Source organism: Cibotium barometz, chromosome 50, assembly GCF_041138505.1.
Source record: "Cibotium barometz isolate CiBa-2024 chromosome 50, ASM4113850v1, whole genome shotgun sequence".
NCBI classification, from domain to species: Eukaryota; Viridiplantae; Streptophyta; class Polypodiopsida; order Cyatheales; family Cibotiaceae; genus Cibotium; species Cibotium barometz.
The window spans coordinates 43966364-43984542 of NC_141095.1; the positions used below are offsets into that span (position 1 = coordinate 43966364).

At 41.5% G+C, this 18179-nt stretch overlaps 1 protein-coding gene across 3 annotated transcripts in view; it reads right to left on the minus strand.

Moving 5' to 3' along the window:
* Positions 1–1646: 1646 nt before the first annotated feature.
* Positions 1647–18179, minus strand: part of LOC147610145 (integral membrane family protein) — a 52363-nt gene continuing 35830 nt past the window's right edge. Inside the window, exons 4-6 of one of the 3 annotated variants that reach the window (XM_086787303.1) lie at positions 4713–4811; positions 2290–2415; positions 1647–1956 (exon numbers count right to left, since the gene is read on the minus strand). In XM_086787303.1, coding sequence (XP_086643429.1) covers positions 2296–2415; positions 4713–4811 — 219 coding nt within the window. In that variant the 3' untranslated portion in view covers positions 1647–1956; positions 2290–2295. Of the gene's footprint in view, positions 1966–2129; positions 2416–4712; positions 4812–18179 lie in introns of those variants that run through there. The other 2 variants (XM_086787302.1, XM_086787300.1) reach the window with 2 other exon arrangements.

Here is an 18179-nt window from a genome sequence, read left to right on the forward strand (position 1 = left end):
ATTGGAGTAGAGTGTTTGAAGATCACATTTCCTTGCTTGGAATTTGCCATATACGAGATGTTATTGATGAGCATGGTATGGTTTTTTCGTTTCCTCGAGCAATTCAACATTGCCACTTGGGATTACATCATAGGCCAATTTGGAGGGTCATTATGGAAATGATGCAACCATAACAACCATTGCTTGTGCTTCAAGAACAAAACAACCTTGTAGATTGGCTTTCTGACAAGCGACTTCTTGGATATACACTTCTTCCTTTTCATCAGCTCCCAGTTTCTTGGGCAAACAAGTCCTTTTGCCGCCCCTTGGATTCATTAGCATGCAAATCGTCTTTGCAAGAAGTTTAAATCCTTGCCTTGGTGGAGAGCAACATTGGGAAGAACATGGATAAGCAAATTGCCATTGATGCAAGGACTGTTTCTATGGAGATGTATCATGGGTGTTTTTCCGGTGGAGATTTTTTGGCATAGACACATTACTTCAGCCTCCTGTGATAGGCGATGTTCTCACCCATATGAGACGGTGCTCCATCTTCTGTGGTATTTCTCACTTTTGAGCCCTCCTGGACAAATTGTCATGGGCACGATTTCCATGGAGACTTTTTGGGAGGCAATTTTGGCTTTTTGGTCAACTCTCTCCTACATTGCTTATGCTTACTTGGACTAGATGAGATTATGGGCTTTCTGGACTATCTATCATGTCCGAAATCAGTTGCTTTTTCCTACTGTTCATGTTGACCCCTTTTCCTTCTTCAATAGAACTCTTTACCAGTCTCTCAATGATTCTTATGATCTTGTTTTTTCGCAGCTTGAGGTGTTTTCCCACTGTTCTTTATCTGAGTCCTAGCTATGATTGTACATTTCCTTTATCAATGAAGTAGTGGTTTCACTTTAAAAAAAGGTGTGTGTGTGTGTGTACCGATGGCCTACTCCCCCACACGTAGCGATTACATTTTAGTTGGCCAAGTTTCATTTCATGCTCCCATGGCGGACATTGGTCTAGGCATTGTACCACCATGTTGGAGGAGCAATTGGGAGGTTTCAGTCCCAATGGGAGCTCGTGGGTGTGACCTCCTTGCATCTGCTGCATGCATGAAAGCGTCCTCCGGGCTCTTGCCCGAAAATCAAGTGTCACACTAAAAATGAAACCTCTTTTTTAAAAAAAGGGCCAAGGCATTTTCAGAACCACAACTGGGAATCTTGTGTGTGTGCACTTTCTAAGATCATCTAGATTGCCATAGCAACAAATAACTTCATCTACATATTCAGAACAAACGCATAATTCTTACGGAGATCTCATTTTTGTTTAGAAGAAGACACTGTCTCTAATATGTAACAACGAGTTCTCATGGTTCCATGGCCTAGGCCGAGTTTATCTGTGACTACTAAACTTTGGTTGTCCATCTTCCACAAATAAGAGTCACAATTACTAAAAACAAGCAAATGAATATGAACTCAACAAAAAAACTAGGTCATCTATTGCTCCACTATGCCAAAATAAAGTCAAAAGCAAGGGGGTCAATATCAAGGGTGGTTTCATTCTCTAGAAAACGATCATGGCCTACAATTTGTTTATACTTGATTATAGGGCCACTTAATTTGCACATTAAACTACAAAATGTTAACCACCATTCAAAACTTTGGAACAACCATCAAAACATTCAACTTTTAAGGAGAGATGAGATAGCATAGCCCCAGAAGCTGTTTCTATGTCATATATAATTTTGTTAGCAGGGATTTATGTAGGATAGAAATCTCTTACTTCCAATTTTATCCTCTGATTCATGTAACCACATGAATTAGAGGATAACACAAATTTTATCCTCTGATTCAAGTAGCCACACGACTATAACTGGCAAGGCCTCCACCAAGTTTTTTTGAGTAAAACTAAACCTTTCATCTACCACTCAATACACACTGGAAAACTCGCACATGTCGGCCAAGGGTATGAAATAACCTGCAATAGCTACACATCAATTAAATACTTCAAACACTTCACATGCATAAATTTTGTTTATTAGTCTGAATTGGCCATCTATAGATATAATACAGTGTGGTTAAAAACTTCCATGATAAATGCAGTTTTCCACAGGCCCAAACGTCAAGCCAAACCAAGGCCATTTCCATGTAATCTTTCAAATCATGTTATAACTTCCTTCATGCTTTATTATGAACAACAAGGTTACAGAACATTCTTTCCAGTACACAGTCAGCTTACTAATCAAGTTGTAACTTGCTTATACAACAAAGTATGAAATGCAGCTCCTTTTCATGTATACTGTCAACGCACCATCTTTTAGAATGACTGTTCATTCCCATCTGTCCTGCGCTGCTCTTGCAAATTCACAAGAAAAGATTGCTTTTCTTCCTCAGGAAGTGCATTGAACATGAAAATGGACTTGTCTCCGAGATCATCCTATCAATCACAAAACACTCAGTTAGCTTTCAACCCAGATCATCGAGTCCAATGCTTGGCACTTGCTTCAACTTTTCATCTTGCAAAACTCATGCATGTCTGCAGCGGTAAAAGCATGTGTATATGCATTGACATCTCCATATCATTACTCTACACAAAGCTGGGCAGTACAGAAAAACAGCAAGCCTCTCTTCAGAGTCTTCCTGGGCTCCTGCCCTTCTATTGTAAATATATACCTTGTTATGTAGGCAAATACATACTGGCTGCAAATAATATGCAGAATGATTAAAAGACCACCATCAACTAACTTCCAATACTCTTTAAAAGAACCCACCAATAGCCAATCCTCTCCAGGGGACTTCCGTTTCACGACTGCATAAAACGCCTCAGGAAGCCATCCTTTATGAAGGGAGCCTATTGTGTGAAAAAATGATTTCTGTGTCGCCAAGTCCTTTTTCTGGCCCTAGCGTTGGCCACCAACTCTGGATCCACAGTAGTAAGGACCTTTTAGAATTCAATACTCCTGCATGTATCCTCAAGGAAGCCCAGGTGCTATAGCCGCGTACACCATGGAAAAGAGATCCTTGGTGACACGATCTCCCCGGCATGTATTGTCAAGGATGCCTAGGTGCTATAGCCATACACCATCCAAGATTCCTCAAGGAAATCTGAGGCGGATTGGCCATCTCTATCTGCACCCTCAGCCACTTGTCTCTCAAAGTAGCTGTAAGAAGAAAATAAAAGTCAAGCAAAGGGTGCTAATAGCAGGAGGGCCTTATCCAACTACCATGCAACAGGGCATTTCATCAACAATTGGACAAGCCATGTAGGAAACAACAGAGAGATCTAATGGGGGAAAAGCAGGCCAATCACCAAAAGTTGCAACCTAGCACCAACAAAGAAACATCAAACTGCCCGACATAGAAAATTCCATAAGCCCCCAAAACCATGCACATTCCAAGTGATCATGCACAAATCTTGGGCCGCTCTGCCTGTAAAACCTTTGCAAAGGGTTTTGAGAACAACTAGGGCCAATTGTCCTGCAGATGAGAAAGACAATGGAGTTGCATGAGCTCGGCGGACCTTTTCATCTTTCTGACAGACAGTCCACATTGCCCATCATCTGTCATTACTGTCCTCCTTGGTGGCAAGAAATTCTGTCATTTGGATGGTCTGTCAAGAAGTGGTCCTCAAGAATTGAATACAGGTCCAAAGACCCTCCTGTGCCATCGGTCTTATCAGACTTGCCAACCATGCAAACCTTGGCCTAGGATACGTTGATCAAGTCTGAGACTCACAAATCACCCATGCATCATGATAGAGAGCACCTGCTTCAACCCAATCTGACAATCTGTATCCACCCTAGCACTAAAGGAAAAGAAAAAGTCCAAAGCTCCCTTACTGGTATCCGTAGGCTTCATTTATAAAATAACCACACAAATACACAAGCGAGGAAGAATATTTGGCAAATCTAACATCTATATCAATGATCACCCCCCAAGGTAACGATTAAACCATAGCTGTACAAACCTGCCCAAGCGCACAGATGTTGTATGTTGCTGCTTTACCAATCATTGTCATTGTAAGTAGATTTTCATGATGACCTACTCTTCTGGATCACATTGTAGATCTTGATGGGGCAGCTACTAAGCATGTAGAAGGGTCGACGAACCAACATTTCCCTTAGTAAATCACAAAACTGATAGGAGATCTACTGGAGCCATTCGTGTATTGAGGGTTCGTGAGTGATATTTTCTCCCCCCCTTAATGAAAGAGAGATATATCCCCATCCTCGTTCAATGCATATCAATAGGCTGCAATAGGACACTGGCAAATGAAGTACGAGTTGAATCTTCTATGTAGCTGGGAGCGGCCCCACTATTGAGCGTAGAAGAATCTCACACTACAAGGCTGGAACTGGCCATAAGGCTGGAACTGGCCATTTGCCTTGCCATAGTTGGACCAATTGGCACCTCAACAGCCTGCATCTCCCCCAAACATTTTCCAATCCCCACAGGTTCTCAGCATGAAGGCGGTTATAAAACAGTATGTGCTTCCTAGCTTCATACAATCCTCTCTGCATTACAGGCAGTGTGGACGCTCTATATGGCAGCAGCAAAGAGCCAGTAATCAGCAGCATAAGGTTTCACTCAGCATCTTGAATACTTTTAACTCCATAAACACTTCAAAAAAATCTATAATTTCACTGCAGGGTTTACTACATCTAAGAATAGCCTAACACATATAGCTGTTTATTGCATCCAAAACAACAATTTTTAAAATACAGAATCAATTACCTTGATTGGTTGGGTGAATTTTCGAGCCGTAAACACTGTATACAATGTCATCCAGGCTAACAGTAAGGGTAACTCGATTTTTCCATCCGATAATCCTGACTGTGACATATGACAAGATTCAAGGTTTAAACCAACATTTACCCTACTACTTCGTGACCTTCAGGAACATTAAGCAAGTTATTTATTGACCTTGGAAACACCTTAGTGAGATTTTGTTTTTACCATGCGGTCATGGCTATACATGTTCATGCATAACTCCCAAAATTGAGCATTGCATGAACATGAGAGTGACCAAAATTATGATGTAGTTCCAAATAGCAAGAAAGTGAAGTATGTAAGACGTCACATCAATCACTAGCTTTCAATTTAAAAAATCCTAATGATCTTTAGCTCATTACTAGATTCATCAGTTTTAGAATTTTTTAACATGCATAAGCAGCCCTCAATCTCCTTGACTACAGAAGAGGCCATTACTCTCTTTTGATACCTACTTGCTCATAGAACAAAGACCCTTGCTGTAGTGTACTAATGCAGTCCTAGATCTCTTGACTGTGGAAGAGGTCATCGCCCTCTTTTGATACTTGCTTGCTCATAGAATTAAGGCCCTTGCTGCAGTTTACTACGCCATGAACTTACCTGATCTAGAGCTAGCAAGTAGGACCACAACGACCCACAACAGTCGAGCTAGATAGATGCACCTACTCCAGTTTGATTGAAGACAAACACAACAAAGCACATGCCATACACAAAAACAAGCTATTGAAACACAATGCCAGCATAATAATTTAGCACCACAGCCTAAGGTAGTGCCTCACAAGATCTCATTATTCATTTAGACTTACTAAAGTGCCTGACTAATTCACACACAAATAAAATTAAAGATTTCACACATGCAAACTGTATAGATAGAGATGCTATGCAAGCACACTGTACATCAGACAAGGGACCACATAAACCAGGATGGTAAACCCCCCCCCTCTTGTATATCAGATTAGGGACCACAAGTATCCTCCCTCTCCTTCCGCCAGTGGCTCTTTTAGGGTACACCTTATTTCTCAGCTTGGAAAGAGTGCACAAAAATGACGGTCCCAAAGCGCGTTCTATACTTTGACCGTGATATCTCATATGACTTGCAGGGTTCATTGATGCAAGTCATGCTAGGTGAGGGTGTTGGAAATATGATTGGGTGAGGGTGTTGGAAATCAATGCTCCACCCTTGTCATGATGGATTTTGCGGGTAGTATCAGCTAGCTCTACATTGTAAGGCCCCCAATTATGAGAAGCCGTTGTGTCATAAAGTAGCACGGTGATGAGGTAAACGGCAAAGACTCTGATCTATTCCTAAAACAAACAAGACCTGTCATATCACTGGCGCCTCATTCTTCTGCAACAATCTCCCAACTCCTTTCTCTCACACAAAACTGAAAACAACCCGGAAAAGAAGAGTACACACATCCCATTTTGCAAGAAAAAAACTCCCTTAAAAAAACTTTGGACGGAGATTACTTTCTGGTGAAAAATAAGATACACTTTCCATCAAATTATATCAGCTTCTGTACAGAACTCAAGATGATAAATGTATTCAGGGAGGTCCTCTTCAGCAGGAAAACGAACATTCTCCCATTCTTCCTCAACCACTTGCAAAAGTAAAGACCAATAATCCCCATGCACTGCGGAGAATATAAATTCAATACGAAAACCACAAAACAGGATTTCTTCAACACCACTGTCGAGTTCAATAGATAGAATCATGCTTCGCTCCGAGTAGAACAACTCAGAGACAATTTGACCCACCAGGGAATGGATTCTGCCTCAATAGAAAGACAAAAATAGTTTTGAAATCTCTGATTTTCTGATCAAGAAAATAAACAACAACAAGACTTTTCCTCACATAGCATTAACGGCCCAGATTGATCATCAACAGGTACATGTCTTCATCAATTGCATAACAATCGTTCAAGGCAGTGTCTCAGAAAAATATGAACAGCAATTAAATGACCAAGGCACATCACCAATCCTTCTTAGTTGGCAACACGACAAGATGAAAAAAACCGCTCAAAAATCGTCCAGAAGAGGCTGCTCCCACGTCCTCCTATCTCGTTCAGCATACCATAGCAATAGGCCGCTCCAGTACATCGATCTTCTTCAGCTCCAAGGAAATTACGAACTTACGATCAACGGCAGCATCACGATCATGACCACCAATCCAGCAGCAAGCCGCTTCACCACGATCCTCACGAGTAATTAAAAAAAAACACTTGTATTGGGCAGTGTCACAAAAACACTACGAGCATGCCGCCGTTCAACAGAGCATCACGATCTTGAACAAATGATTCGGAGCAGGCCGTTGCAGCAAACTAATTCAGCAAGTGAACAGGCCGCTTCCTCAAATAATAGGCCGATTCAGAGAACTTACGATCAATGGCAGCATCACGATCATCAAAATAAAAATCAAAACAGCCGCGTCTTCAAGCGAATTACTGCCGACGTCTTTTTCACCTTCTTGCCTCCCGTCACAGGTCTGCAGTAGCGTCTTCAGTCACGAGCAAAACCCGTCTTTCAGCGTCACGATTTTATTTTTTTTTGTCACAGTGAATCAAAAAAATCGTAATGCTCTTCTTCAGTTCCCTCTCCCGTTCAGACATGCGTACTAGCGTTTTATAGAGCCTGCAGACTTCATGCAAGGTTAGCAAGTTAAATGCATTTGTTCCACGAAGAGAATCGTGATCATCCAGAAGTAACACGCTGACAGTCGTGGTGCCACCACATCTTCATTTTCTATCTTTGTCTTTCCTTCGTGTCCATTACGAACTGTTTTCCAGCCACCTCTTCATTTAAACCACTCCTCCAATCTAAAAAAAACTCGCCAAGGCATTTTTAAGAAAGTCACACCCCCTAGACTCACATTTTCTCTTTCTTTTACATAGCCATATTTAATACATGCACCACCTTGGGGTTTCAAGGAAAATCCCATGGCTTGGCCTAAGAAAAATTACATTCTTCACATTTTGCAAAGGAAAGAAATATGTACATAACACCCTCTCACTAACTTTAATTCCACACACCCTATTTACAAGCATGAACCAAAAAAAGTCTATACATTTTTTGTCCTATCATTTTGCCCATCCCCCAAGCTGCAGACATTAATGTCTAGCAGTCAACAATCAAACATAGTTGTCATTTCGGTGGAGATATCCTCATCCATGAGGTCTTTTATTTGTTTGATCTTCATGATGACTCGTCCACATGAACTTACCTGCATAATTCTCACAATATACTTTTTTAATCTTAGACCATTTACTCTATTCTTATGAAGACTTCCATCCAAATCCGCCAGCTGGTATGATCCATTGGCAAACTTTTGGACTACAAGGTATGGCCCTTCCCATTTAGTTACAAACCGAGTTTTAAATGTGAAATCCAACCTACTGTCATATCTCATCACCAAGTCTCCCTTATTGATTTCTTTGTCTTTGAATTTCTGATTAGCTTTCCATTGATTTTTTTCTTGAACCTGTGTGTAGTGCTCTACTGCTTTCATTCTGTCTAGTTGTGCTTCTTGCATATCCAATAACCTATTGGTATAGGTTAAGTCTGGGTTCTCATCTAATTTCATCAACAATTGCAAGGCAGGTATTTCTACATCCAAAGGTAGAAGTGCTTCCTTTCCATAGACTAAGTGATAAGGAGAGAAATTAATGCCTTCTTTCTCTGCTATTCTGTATGCCCATAATGCCCAAGGTACAACTAGATCCCAACTTTTTTCATGAGTTCTGATCATCTTTCCCATTATACTAGTTAACTTCCCATTGAAGTATTCATTCATACCATTACATTGGGGATAATGCGGAGAAGAATATCTATGCTTGATTTTCAATTTTTCACAAAGCAGATCCATTAGCTCACTTCGAAAACCAGGCCCACGATCAGAAACAAGTTCCAAAGGAACCCCAAAACGGCAGCAAATATCTTCATATACAAACTTACACACTGTTTTGGCATTGACTGTCTTCACCGGTCTTGCTTCAGCCCAACAAGATAGATAATCAACAGCAGTCAACAAATAACAACATTTCCTTGCAGTCATTGGCATAGGACCAATTGCATCAATTTCCCATTTCTCAAAAATGTTATAAGCAATCATGACATTTCTGAGTTCCGGATGAAGAATCCTCTTACCCATTTGTTGACATTGTAGGCATGACCTACACCAATGCCGGATGTCTCTTTGAAGTGAAGGCCAAATATAACCTTCAGTTAAAATCTTCCTCATCATAATCTTGAAAGCAAAATGGCTACCACATATGCCTTCATGGTTAGTCTCCAAAATATGCATGATTTCCTCTTGCCAGGGTATCCTTCTGAGAATCAGATCTGTTCCCTTCATGTATAAGACATCATCTATCATAAAATAAGGTGCACAGGATTTCACAAATCTATATCTCTTCTGTTTGGGAAAATCATCACAAACTTTCCCAGTCAACTAAAAGTTTTTAACTTTAGCCAAAAATTCTCTACCTCTAAACAGTGGTTCTTGTATCCTTACCACATTCAGACATACCTCAGTTTCACTCTGAGCTGCTTCATGAGCTGCAACATTTTGCCTCCTCTCCACATGTTGTAATGTCCATGCATCAAACTGCCTCAACATTTTCTTAATAGTCGACAACCAATGCTTGAGATGAGCATGCTTTGTTTTCCAAACACCAAGTATCTGCTTAACAATCAACAAAGCATCACCCTTCATAGCTAATCTTCTTATACCTTTCTCAAGACATGCCTTTAAGCCTTCATGTAAAGCTGAATATTCAGCTTCATTGTTGCTACTAACATTGAGCAGAAAACCTTTCTTTTGAACTAGCCTTCCCCCAGGATCATATAATGCCATGCCACCCTTTGCTAAATTTAGACTTTTCCTGAAAGAACCATCAAAATGAAGAACAAAAGCATTGTCCAGCATCTTTTCTTCCAATGGAACTGTATGATCATCAACCTCTTTCACCAATATAGGACCTTCTTTGTATGTAAGTAAATCTGCCAGTGAAGCTCTAGTAGACTTTTCAACAAGGAAAGTAAAAGAATACTCTTGAAGTTCAGTTATCCACTTAACCATACACTTTGAAAGAGCAGTGTTATTCAGCAACTGAGGTAGCAGGGTGCAGCTAGTCAAGACAACAAATGATTGAGGAAGTAAATATGATCTGAATCTTCTACAAGCAAAAAGTAAATTGGCCATTATTAATTCAGCTGCTGTGTACCTTCTTTCAGCTTCAGTTTTGACCCTGCAAGCATAATACACAGGTCGCATATACCGAGAATTTTCTCCCTGCTGTAATAATACAGCCCCTATTGCATCCACCCCAACTGAGGGATTCACATAAAATGACTTGGAAAAGTCAGGAGCCTTCACACTAGAAATCTGTCCTAACATTTCTTTTACTGCCTCAAACACTTCTTCACTTTCATCAGTCCATTTTAAGGGATCATACTTTACTATTTGCTTTAGAGGATATAATGCATGTGACAACATGTGAATGAACCATGACAAATATTTTACTTTCTGTAAGAAAGTATGCAATTGCTTTGTGGTCGAAGGAGAGGGCAGCATCATCAATGCCTTAATCTTGTCCGGATCTGGCTCTATTCCATTCTCAGAGACAATGTGTCCAAGAACCTTAATTCTTCCTTGTGCTACATGACACTTTCTTGGGTTCAGCTGTCCACCATTTTCATCCAATTTTTGAAAGACTCAATCAAGCTTCTGACTATGTACAGCACGATCACTATAGACACATATATCATCAATGAAAACTTTACAGAACTTATCCAAGAATGGGGCCAATACCTGGTCGGAGTTTTCCTGATAATGAGACGGTGCATTTTTGAGCCCAAAGGGCATTTTTTTGTAGCCAAAACAACCCCATGATGTAAGGAAGGTAGTCTTCACTCGATCTTCTGGAGCTATGGCAATCTGGAAGTAACTAGAATATCCATCACACAGACTATACATCTGATGGCCTGCTATCCGATCCAAAATGTCATCAATATGTGGAAGAGGATAATGATTGGTCCTTGTTGCTACATTTAAAGGTTTGTAGTCCACACAGATTCTCCATTTGCCATCTTTCTTTGGCACAATAACCACTGGGCTGGCCCAATCAGAGAGACCAACAGGAAAGATAATATCAGCCTTAAGTAATTTTATTACTTCCTCTTTCAAAACTGAAATCTATTTGGGATTCAACCTCCTCATCCTTTGAAATATTGGCTTTGCATGCTCTTTTAATTCAATTTTAAGTGGCTTCCCTTTGAATCCTCTTATTTCCTCACAAGAAGTGATGAATAAGTTGGGATATTTTCTCAGCACTCTGCAATATTCCTCTTTTTCTTCAGGAGATAGACCAGGAGATAATGACTCTTCCATTAGAGTTAAAGATGACTCTGCATAGTTTTTTGGTTGCAAAAGTCTTTCTATCTCTTCAAATCTATCCTCTTCCTCACTATCATTGATGGTTGTACTACCCAAATGCAAATCTTCAACCCCTCCTACGAAAGCTACATCAGCTATATCACTCTCAGAAGTTGTACTACTGTCTTCCTCACTACTGGTAGATGACTCATCTTCTACCTCTCTCTTTTCAACTTCAGAGATTTCAGTCCGACTCACCATATCAAAACTCATTTTTTTCCTTGAAGAAGCATGTACAGTAATCACTCCATCTTTCCAATTCTGAATAGCCCCAACCTTCCTTAACCAGGGTCTCCCTAAAATCAAAGGATAGGCCCCTAATCCCGCAGGCATGACATGACAATCCACTTTACATAGAGTACTGAATACTTCAACATTCAAATCAGCCACCATTCCCAAGCATTTTACCTTTGCATGATTAGCCATCCGTATTCGGAAAGTTGAAGGGGAAGTTACCTTTAGATTTAGTTTCTCCGTACAAGATTGAGTGATAACACAGATCTGAGCACCACCATCAATATAAGCTTCACCAAGGTCCAAACCATTATGCCATGCTTCAACAGAAGGACAAATATCTGGAAGTTCAGAAATAGTCAATACATTACCAGCGGTCTTTCCCATCTTTTTCTTTGGATTCACAGCACGTCGCCAATCCTTCTTCAATCTGGGACATAATCCAATCATTTGTGCAAAAGTGATATCTGGCTTCCTCTTAGAAAGGTCTTCCACAAGATCGTATTCACCTTGATCCTTCCCCATCGGATAGTCATATGTCTTGTACTTTTTCCTCGGCTTTCCTGGTTTTCTTCCTCTGACGAGTGATCACCTCTTCCGTTTGCTTGCCTTTCTTAGCACTGGGTTCAGCTTCTTCATTTCGATCTCGCTTGCCCAAACGCAAAACAGTCACCTCATCATCTTCCAAACCAAGTAGACTCACTAGTTTTCCTTTACCTTTTTCTTCCACAGTAGTTTTGGAACTGCTACTTGATCCTGGTTGACCTGCATCTTTGATTTCCACACTATGATCATTCACTCTATTACTTAATCCAAAGGGCAAAGGATAGATTTCACCACCCATCCTTGGAGGCTTATCGCAATTAGTGCTATAATGCCCCCAATCTCCGCAGTTAAAGCATTGCACATAAGGAGCATTCATACCTCGACCTCGTCCTGGAAACCATGTTGATGGAGCTCCACCAGTAGGAGGCATACCACCTGGTCCTTTGCCATTTGGAGCTCGTCCCTGACCTCTTCCTGCCATCAAGTTTAAGCTGAGATTCTTCATGAGTTCAGACATCTCATGAATTTCCTCTTTCAGCGTTTCTTCTTTTTTTGGTACTGTCTTCGGTGGCTCAGCTACCATATGTGGAATAAGCTCTGGAACAGTTGGTATTTTTGACACCTCTATACCCATCTGAGTCAGCTTCTTCATCTTTCTTTCTTTTTCTTTGGCAACTCAGAGAACATCTTCATATGTGGGAAGTTCCTTGCATTCCACCTTTACCCGAATGTCAGATCTTAGACCAGCAATAAACCAGTCCTTCTTAATCACACAGGGAGGGATTTCTGGTAACAATGCAGTTTGCCACTTGTTCCACATCACCGTGAAACGACCTAAGTAGTCAAAAACTGATTGGCCAAAATTCTGTTGCAAGGCACACAACTCTCTCCATATTCCATCAGCATCTCTGGTGCAAACAAAATGAGCAACAAACGCAGCCTTCACTTCACCATACGTGGGGTTCCTCTGAACACCCTGGTCATCATGAAACTCGGCTCTAAAAGTTTGCAACCAGGAACGAGCCTCTCCTACCAAGCAGAAAGATAGAATTTGAAGCAACACATCTCGAGCATTTCGATCTTTAATCAAAGCAGTGAATTCTATGTTCTCTATAAATCTTTCCGGATCTTCATTAGCCAAGCCATAGAAACGAGCAAACTCGTGAGCCATACTTCCGGGTCTGTCTTTAATCAAAGCAGTGAATTCTATGTTCTCTATAAATCTTTCCGGATCTTCATTAGCCAAGCCATAGAAACGAGCAAACTCGTGAGCCATACTTCCGGGTCTGTCTTGTCTTGGGTGCACACAAATCCCAATTCAGAAAACTTTGTCCCCAACACGATCGCCAAAGAATGATGAGGTAAACGGCAAAGACTCTGATCTATTCCTAAAACAAACAAGACCTGTCATATCACTGGCGCCTCATTCTTCTGCAACAATCTCCCAACTCCTTTCTCTCACACAAAACTGAAAACAACCCGGAAAAGAAGAGTACACACATCCCATTTTGCAAGAAAAAAACTCCCTTAAAAAAACTTTGGACGGAGATTACTTTCTGGTGAAAAATAAGATACACTTTCCATCAAATTATATCAACTTCTGTACAGAACTCAAGATGATAAATGTATTCAGGGAGGTCCTCTTCAGCAGGAAAACGAACATTCTCCCATTCTTCCTCAACCACTTGCAAAAGTAAAGACCAATAATCCCCATGCACTGCGGAGAATATAAATTCAATACGAAAACCACAAAACAGGATTTCTTCAACACCACTGTCGAGTTCAATAGATAGAATCATGCTTCGCTCCGAGTAGAACAACTCAGAGACAATTTGACCCACCAGGCAATGGATTCTGCCTCAATAGAAAGACAAAAATAGTTTTGAAATCTCTAATTTTCTGATCAAGAAAATAAACAGCAACAAGACTTTTCCTCACATAGCATTAACGGCCCAGATTGATCATCAACAGGTAACATGTCTTCATCAATTGCATAACAATCGTTCAAGGCAGTGTCTCAGAAAAATATGAACAGCAATTAAATGACCAAGGCACATCACCAATCCTTCTTAGTTGGCAACACGACAAGATGAAAAAAACCGCTCACAGAAATCGCCCAGAAGAGGCTTCTCCCACGTCCTCCTATCTCGTTCAGCATACCATAGCAATAGGCCGCTCCAGTACATCGATCTTCTTCAGCTCCAAGGAAATTACGAACTTACGATCAACGGCAGCATCACGATCATGACCACCAATCCAGCAGCAAGCCGCTTCACCACGATCCTCACAAGTAATTTTTAAAAAAACACTTGTATTGGGCAGCGTCACAAAAACATTACGAGCAGGCCGCCGTTCAACAGAGCATCACGATCTTGAACAAATGATTCGGAGCAGGCCGTTGCAGCAAACTAATTCAGCAAGTGAACAGGCCGCTTCCTCAAATAATAGGCTGATTCAGAGAACTTACGATCAATGGCAGCATCACGATCATCAAAATAAAAATCAGAACAGCCACGTCTTCAAGCGAATTACTGCCGGCGTCTTTTTCACCTTCTTGCCTCCCGTCACAGGTCTGCAGCAGCAGCGTCTTCAGTCACGAGCAAAACCCGTCTTTCAACGTCACGATTTTTTTTTTTGGTCACAGTGAATCAAAAAAATCGTAATGCTCTTCTTCAGTTCCCTCTCCCGTTCAGACATGCGTACCAGCGTTTTATAGAGCCTGCAGACTTCATGCAAGGTTAGCACGTTAAATGCATGTGTTCCACGAAGAGAATCGTGATCATCCAGAAGTAACACGCTGACAGTCGTGGTGCCACCACATCTTCATTTTCTATCTTTGTCTTTCCTTCGTGTCCATTACGAACTGTTTTCCAGCCACCTCTTCATTTAAACCACTCCTCCAATCTAAAAAAAACTCGCCAAGGCATTTTTAAGAAAGTCACACTCCCTAGACTCACATTTTCTCTTTCTTTTACATAGCCATATTTAATACATGCACCACCTTGGGGTTTCAAGGAAAATCCCATGGCTTGGCCTAAGAAAAATTACATTCTTCACATTTTGCAAAGGAAAAAAATATGTACATAACACCCTCTCACTAACTTTAATTCTACACACCCTATTTACAAGCATGAACCAAAAAAAGTCTATACATTTTTTGTCCTATCAACGGATGCCCAGCAATTCCCAATTTGGACACCGATGAAGTTGGATGGTTAAAAGAAAACTTAGGTAGCCTTGGTATCATGCCAAGTAGGCTACATGTGTAAGTATGGGATGATATACATGTTTAAGAGAAAACCTAGGTAGCCTTGGCATCATGCCAAGTAGGCTACATGTAAGTTTGGGATGAGATGACCTGGCACAGGCTTTGAAACTACGCCACGACCATAGGTCTCGTGTTTAGTCTAATATTAATTAAGTGATGTGTGTTAGACATCGTCCCCTTGTAGCTGGCTTCCTGTTTGGTGTCCTATTTTAGCCTCTAGGGCTGACCATGTTAGCTAGGGGGGCTGGTCACCCCTCACATATGTTTTCCCATATTATTCCCTATTTTATGGAGTCTTGGGCTTTTTATCCTAGTCGTGGAGGATCTTTTCCCTAGTCGATTGCCTTCATATGGGCATATATATAGCTGGCTTGGCTCCCTCATTATTCACTGCTTCCTTAGCATTGTTTGCTCAGGCCCTCACATACGAGGTTTTCTCTCCTCTTGCTTGGGACATGTATTCCTTTTGATGATGATATTGAGATCAGGTTCTCACTTGTGTTTTTTCTCCATCTCTCTCTCTCTCACTCTCTCTTGTGTTTCCACTTTCCCTTCTTCCGCTACACATTCTATCATGGTATCAAAGCGCTAGTGATCTACAGTGTTGGATGCTCCCTCCTCTTCCTCGTGGCTGCATTTTTTTCTCGGAGTTGCTGCTGGTCGCCTGCATCTTCCAGGTGTCTTCTCCATTGCAGCTATTGGTCATCCTTTACAGGTTTTGATCCCTGAGATTCACCTATTTTCTGCTCTGTTTTCAGGGCAGCAGCACCTAGAGTGCTGCGTTTTTCTACAAGTGGTTTTCTACAGCAGTTTTCAGATTCATCTTCCCCTATAGTGCAAGCGGCCTGTTCTGTGCAGGACAACAACCACACATGTGGTGCGTTTTCTTCTCCTACAGGTTTTCTGATGCTATTTGCTGATCTGAGGCTTGGTGGTACCATAACTCTTCTGCTTTTCCAGATTCTGCCCGTTCTACAGTCCCTTTTACCTCTGCGTTTTCAGATTTGCAGCCATGGTTGCTGCATTTTTCTAAACCGGTCTTGCTGGTAGCTCTACCTTCACCTGGGCTTCGTCCGTTGGACCCAAAGGTACCTTCTCTTCAGCGTTTTTCCTCATAGGAGGTATGGACACTAGATTGCCTGAATTTTCAGGTTTGTAGCCTCTTGTTTGGCTGCGTTTGCTTCTCCAGTGGACACAGATCACTTGCAGAGGGGGTCTTTTACTTGGATTGTGGCTTTGGAAGCAGTTTGGTAATTGAGGAGGTTACTGAATTTCTGATTTCAGTTAGTGTTTTGCTGATTTTGGAGCATCTATACCTGTGTCTTGTTCCTGGCCTACACAGTTACCCAGTTTCTTCATGTTCCTTGCCTTCTGTTGGAAGTGGAGCTCTGTTTTTTGCTGAACAGCAATGTTTTTGGCTGTGTTTTTCTTCCCAAAGGAGTTTTCTAGACTCAGAGGGGGGCCATCTCTAGCTACTTTACTTGAGGATCAGTTTCGGGAGTTGTTTTGTATCTGTGGAGACTTTCTTATGTGACAGGAGTTTACAGATTTTGGAGGAGAGCAGTGATCTTTTCAAAGATCCTGAGTAGAGTTTATTTTGTCCGAGCCTCTGTTCTTTGCAGTGTTTGCAGAGAAAGGTTAACTCGCGGCGGCAGTGCCCGGGGGACTAGGGCCTTTGACACACTTGTTGATACCATCAATGCATATTAAAACATTTAAACATGGCCACAGTCTTAACACATATCCATCATCACTTTGCATAAAACATAAAGCTGGACAAAACATCCACAAATGCTGCAAATGGAGCTTGCACGAGTGACACTGCATAGAGGCCGGAATGGGCCGACCCCCCCCCTTGGAGTATTTTATTACCCAAGGAGAATAATATCATGTACAAGCTTTGAGGGCCTTACTCTCCCCACGGGAGATGCCGGATTATCCCTATACAAATGCCATAACACAGCCCAACACTAGGCAACCAAGCCGGAACATAGGCTGTAGAAATGCCGAGCCAATAATATAATCCATATACCTCCGTGTGGGTACTGATTCTTCCCCAAAAACCACGGGTCTTCATGCAATAGAGTTGGTACAGCAAGTACAACTCTCCATTCAGCTGGTACAGCAAGTACGGTGGCTGGTACAACAGGTACAACAAGTGCAAATGCTGGTACAACAAGTACAATGGCTAGAAATCATAATAAATGATTGAATACCCTTGCCTTCAGTATTTCTTCGTGATGGAAGCCTCCAAAACAGTCCCCAACAGTCGGTATTCTTCATGGGCAGCCTTCAAGAGAGAGAGAGAGAGAGTAGCCATCATTAAGGCAGCCTATAACGGTGGTAGAGGCTAGTGTGCAGCAAGAGAGCCTCCATTAATGAAGAGAGAGGGCTCCCATTTATAGATTTGGGCCTCCCATGAGCTAAAATGGCAAGAGAAGGCTACAATGACAAGTGGAGAGCCACACAATAGCTGAAGTGACAAGTGTGAGGCCACTTGTCTCACTTTGATCCACTTTCTAACAAGTGTCAGGCCACTTGTCTCACTTTGGTCCACTTTCTTGCCACATGTCCCAATCTAAGAGATGGGTCCTTCCATAAACTTTATCTCTAAAAATATCCCAACTGGTAGACATTCTGTCATAGGCACTTTGCCAACTCTTGGTGTCTCCTCAATTCCAGATGTAATGACGAGAACAGAATTTCCATCGGAGTCGGGCCAAAAATAGCAACTCTCCTAAATTTTAGGAGTGTGGTCCTTTGTATTCTAGGATAATCCCCCATTCCCAAAGCTTGTACTTTCCAAATATTTAAACATCCTGGAGTCCACCAGACCTCTTTCAGACTGGGAAATGTCCAGGCTGGTGACATCCTCCCCAGCTTCTTAAAAGTTGTCCACAACTTTAAGCTTCAAGCCATATATTCAAGATATAATCATGTTCCATCAAGT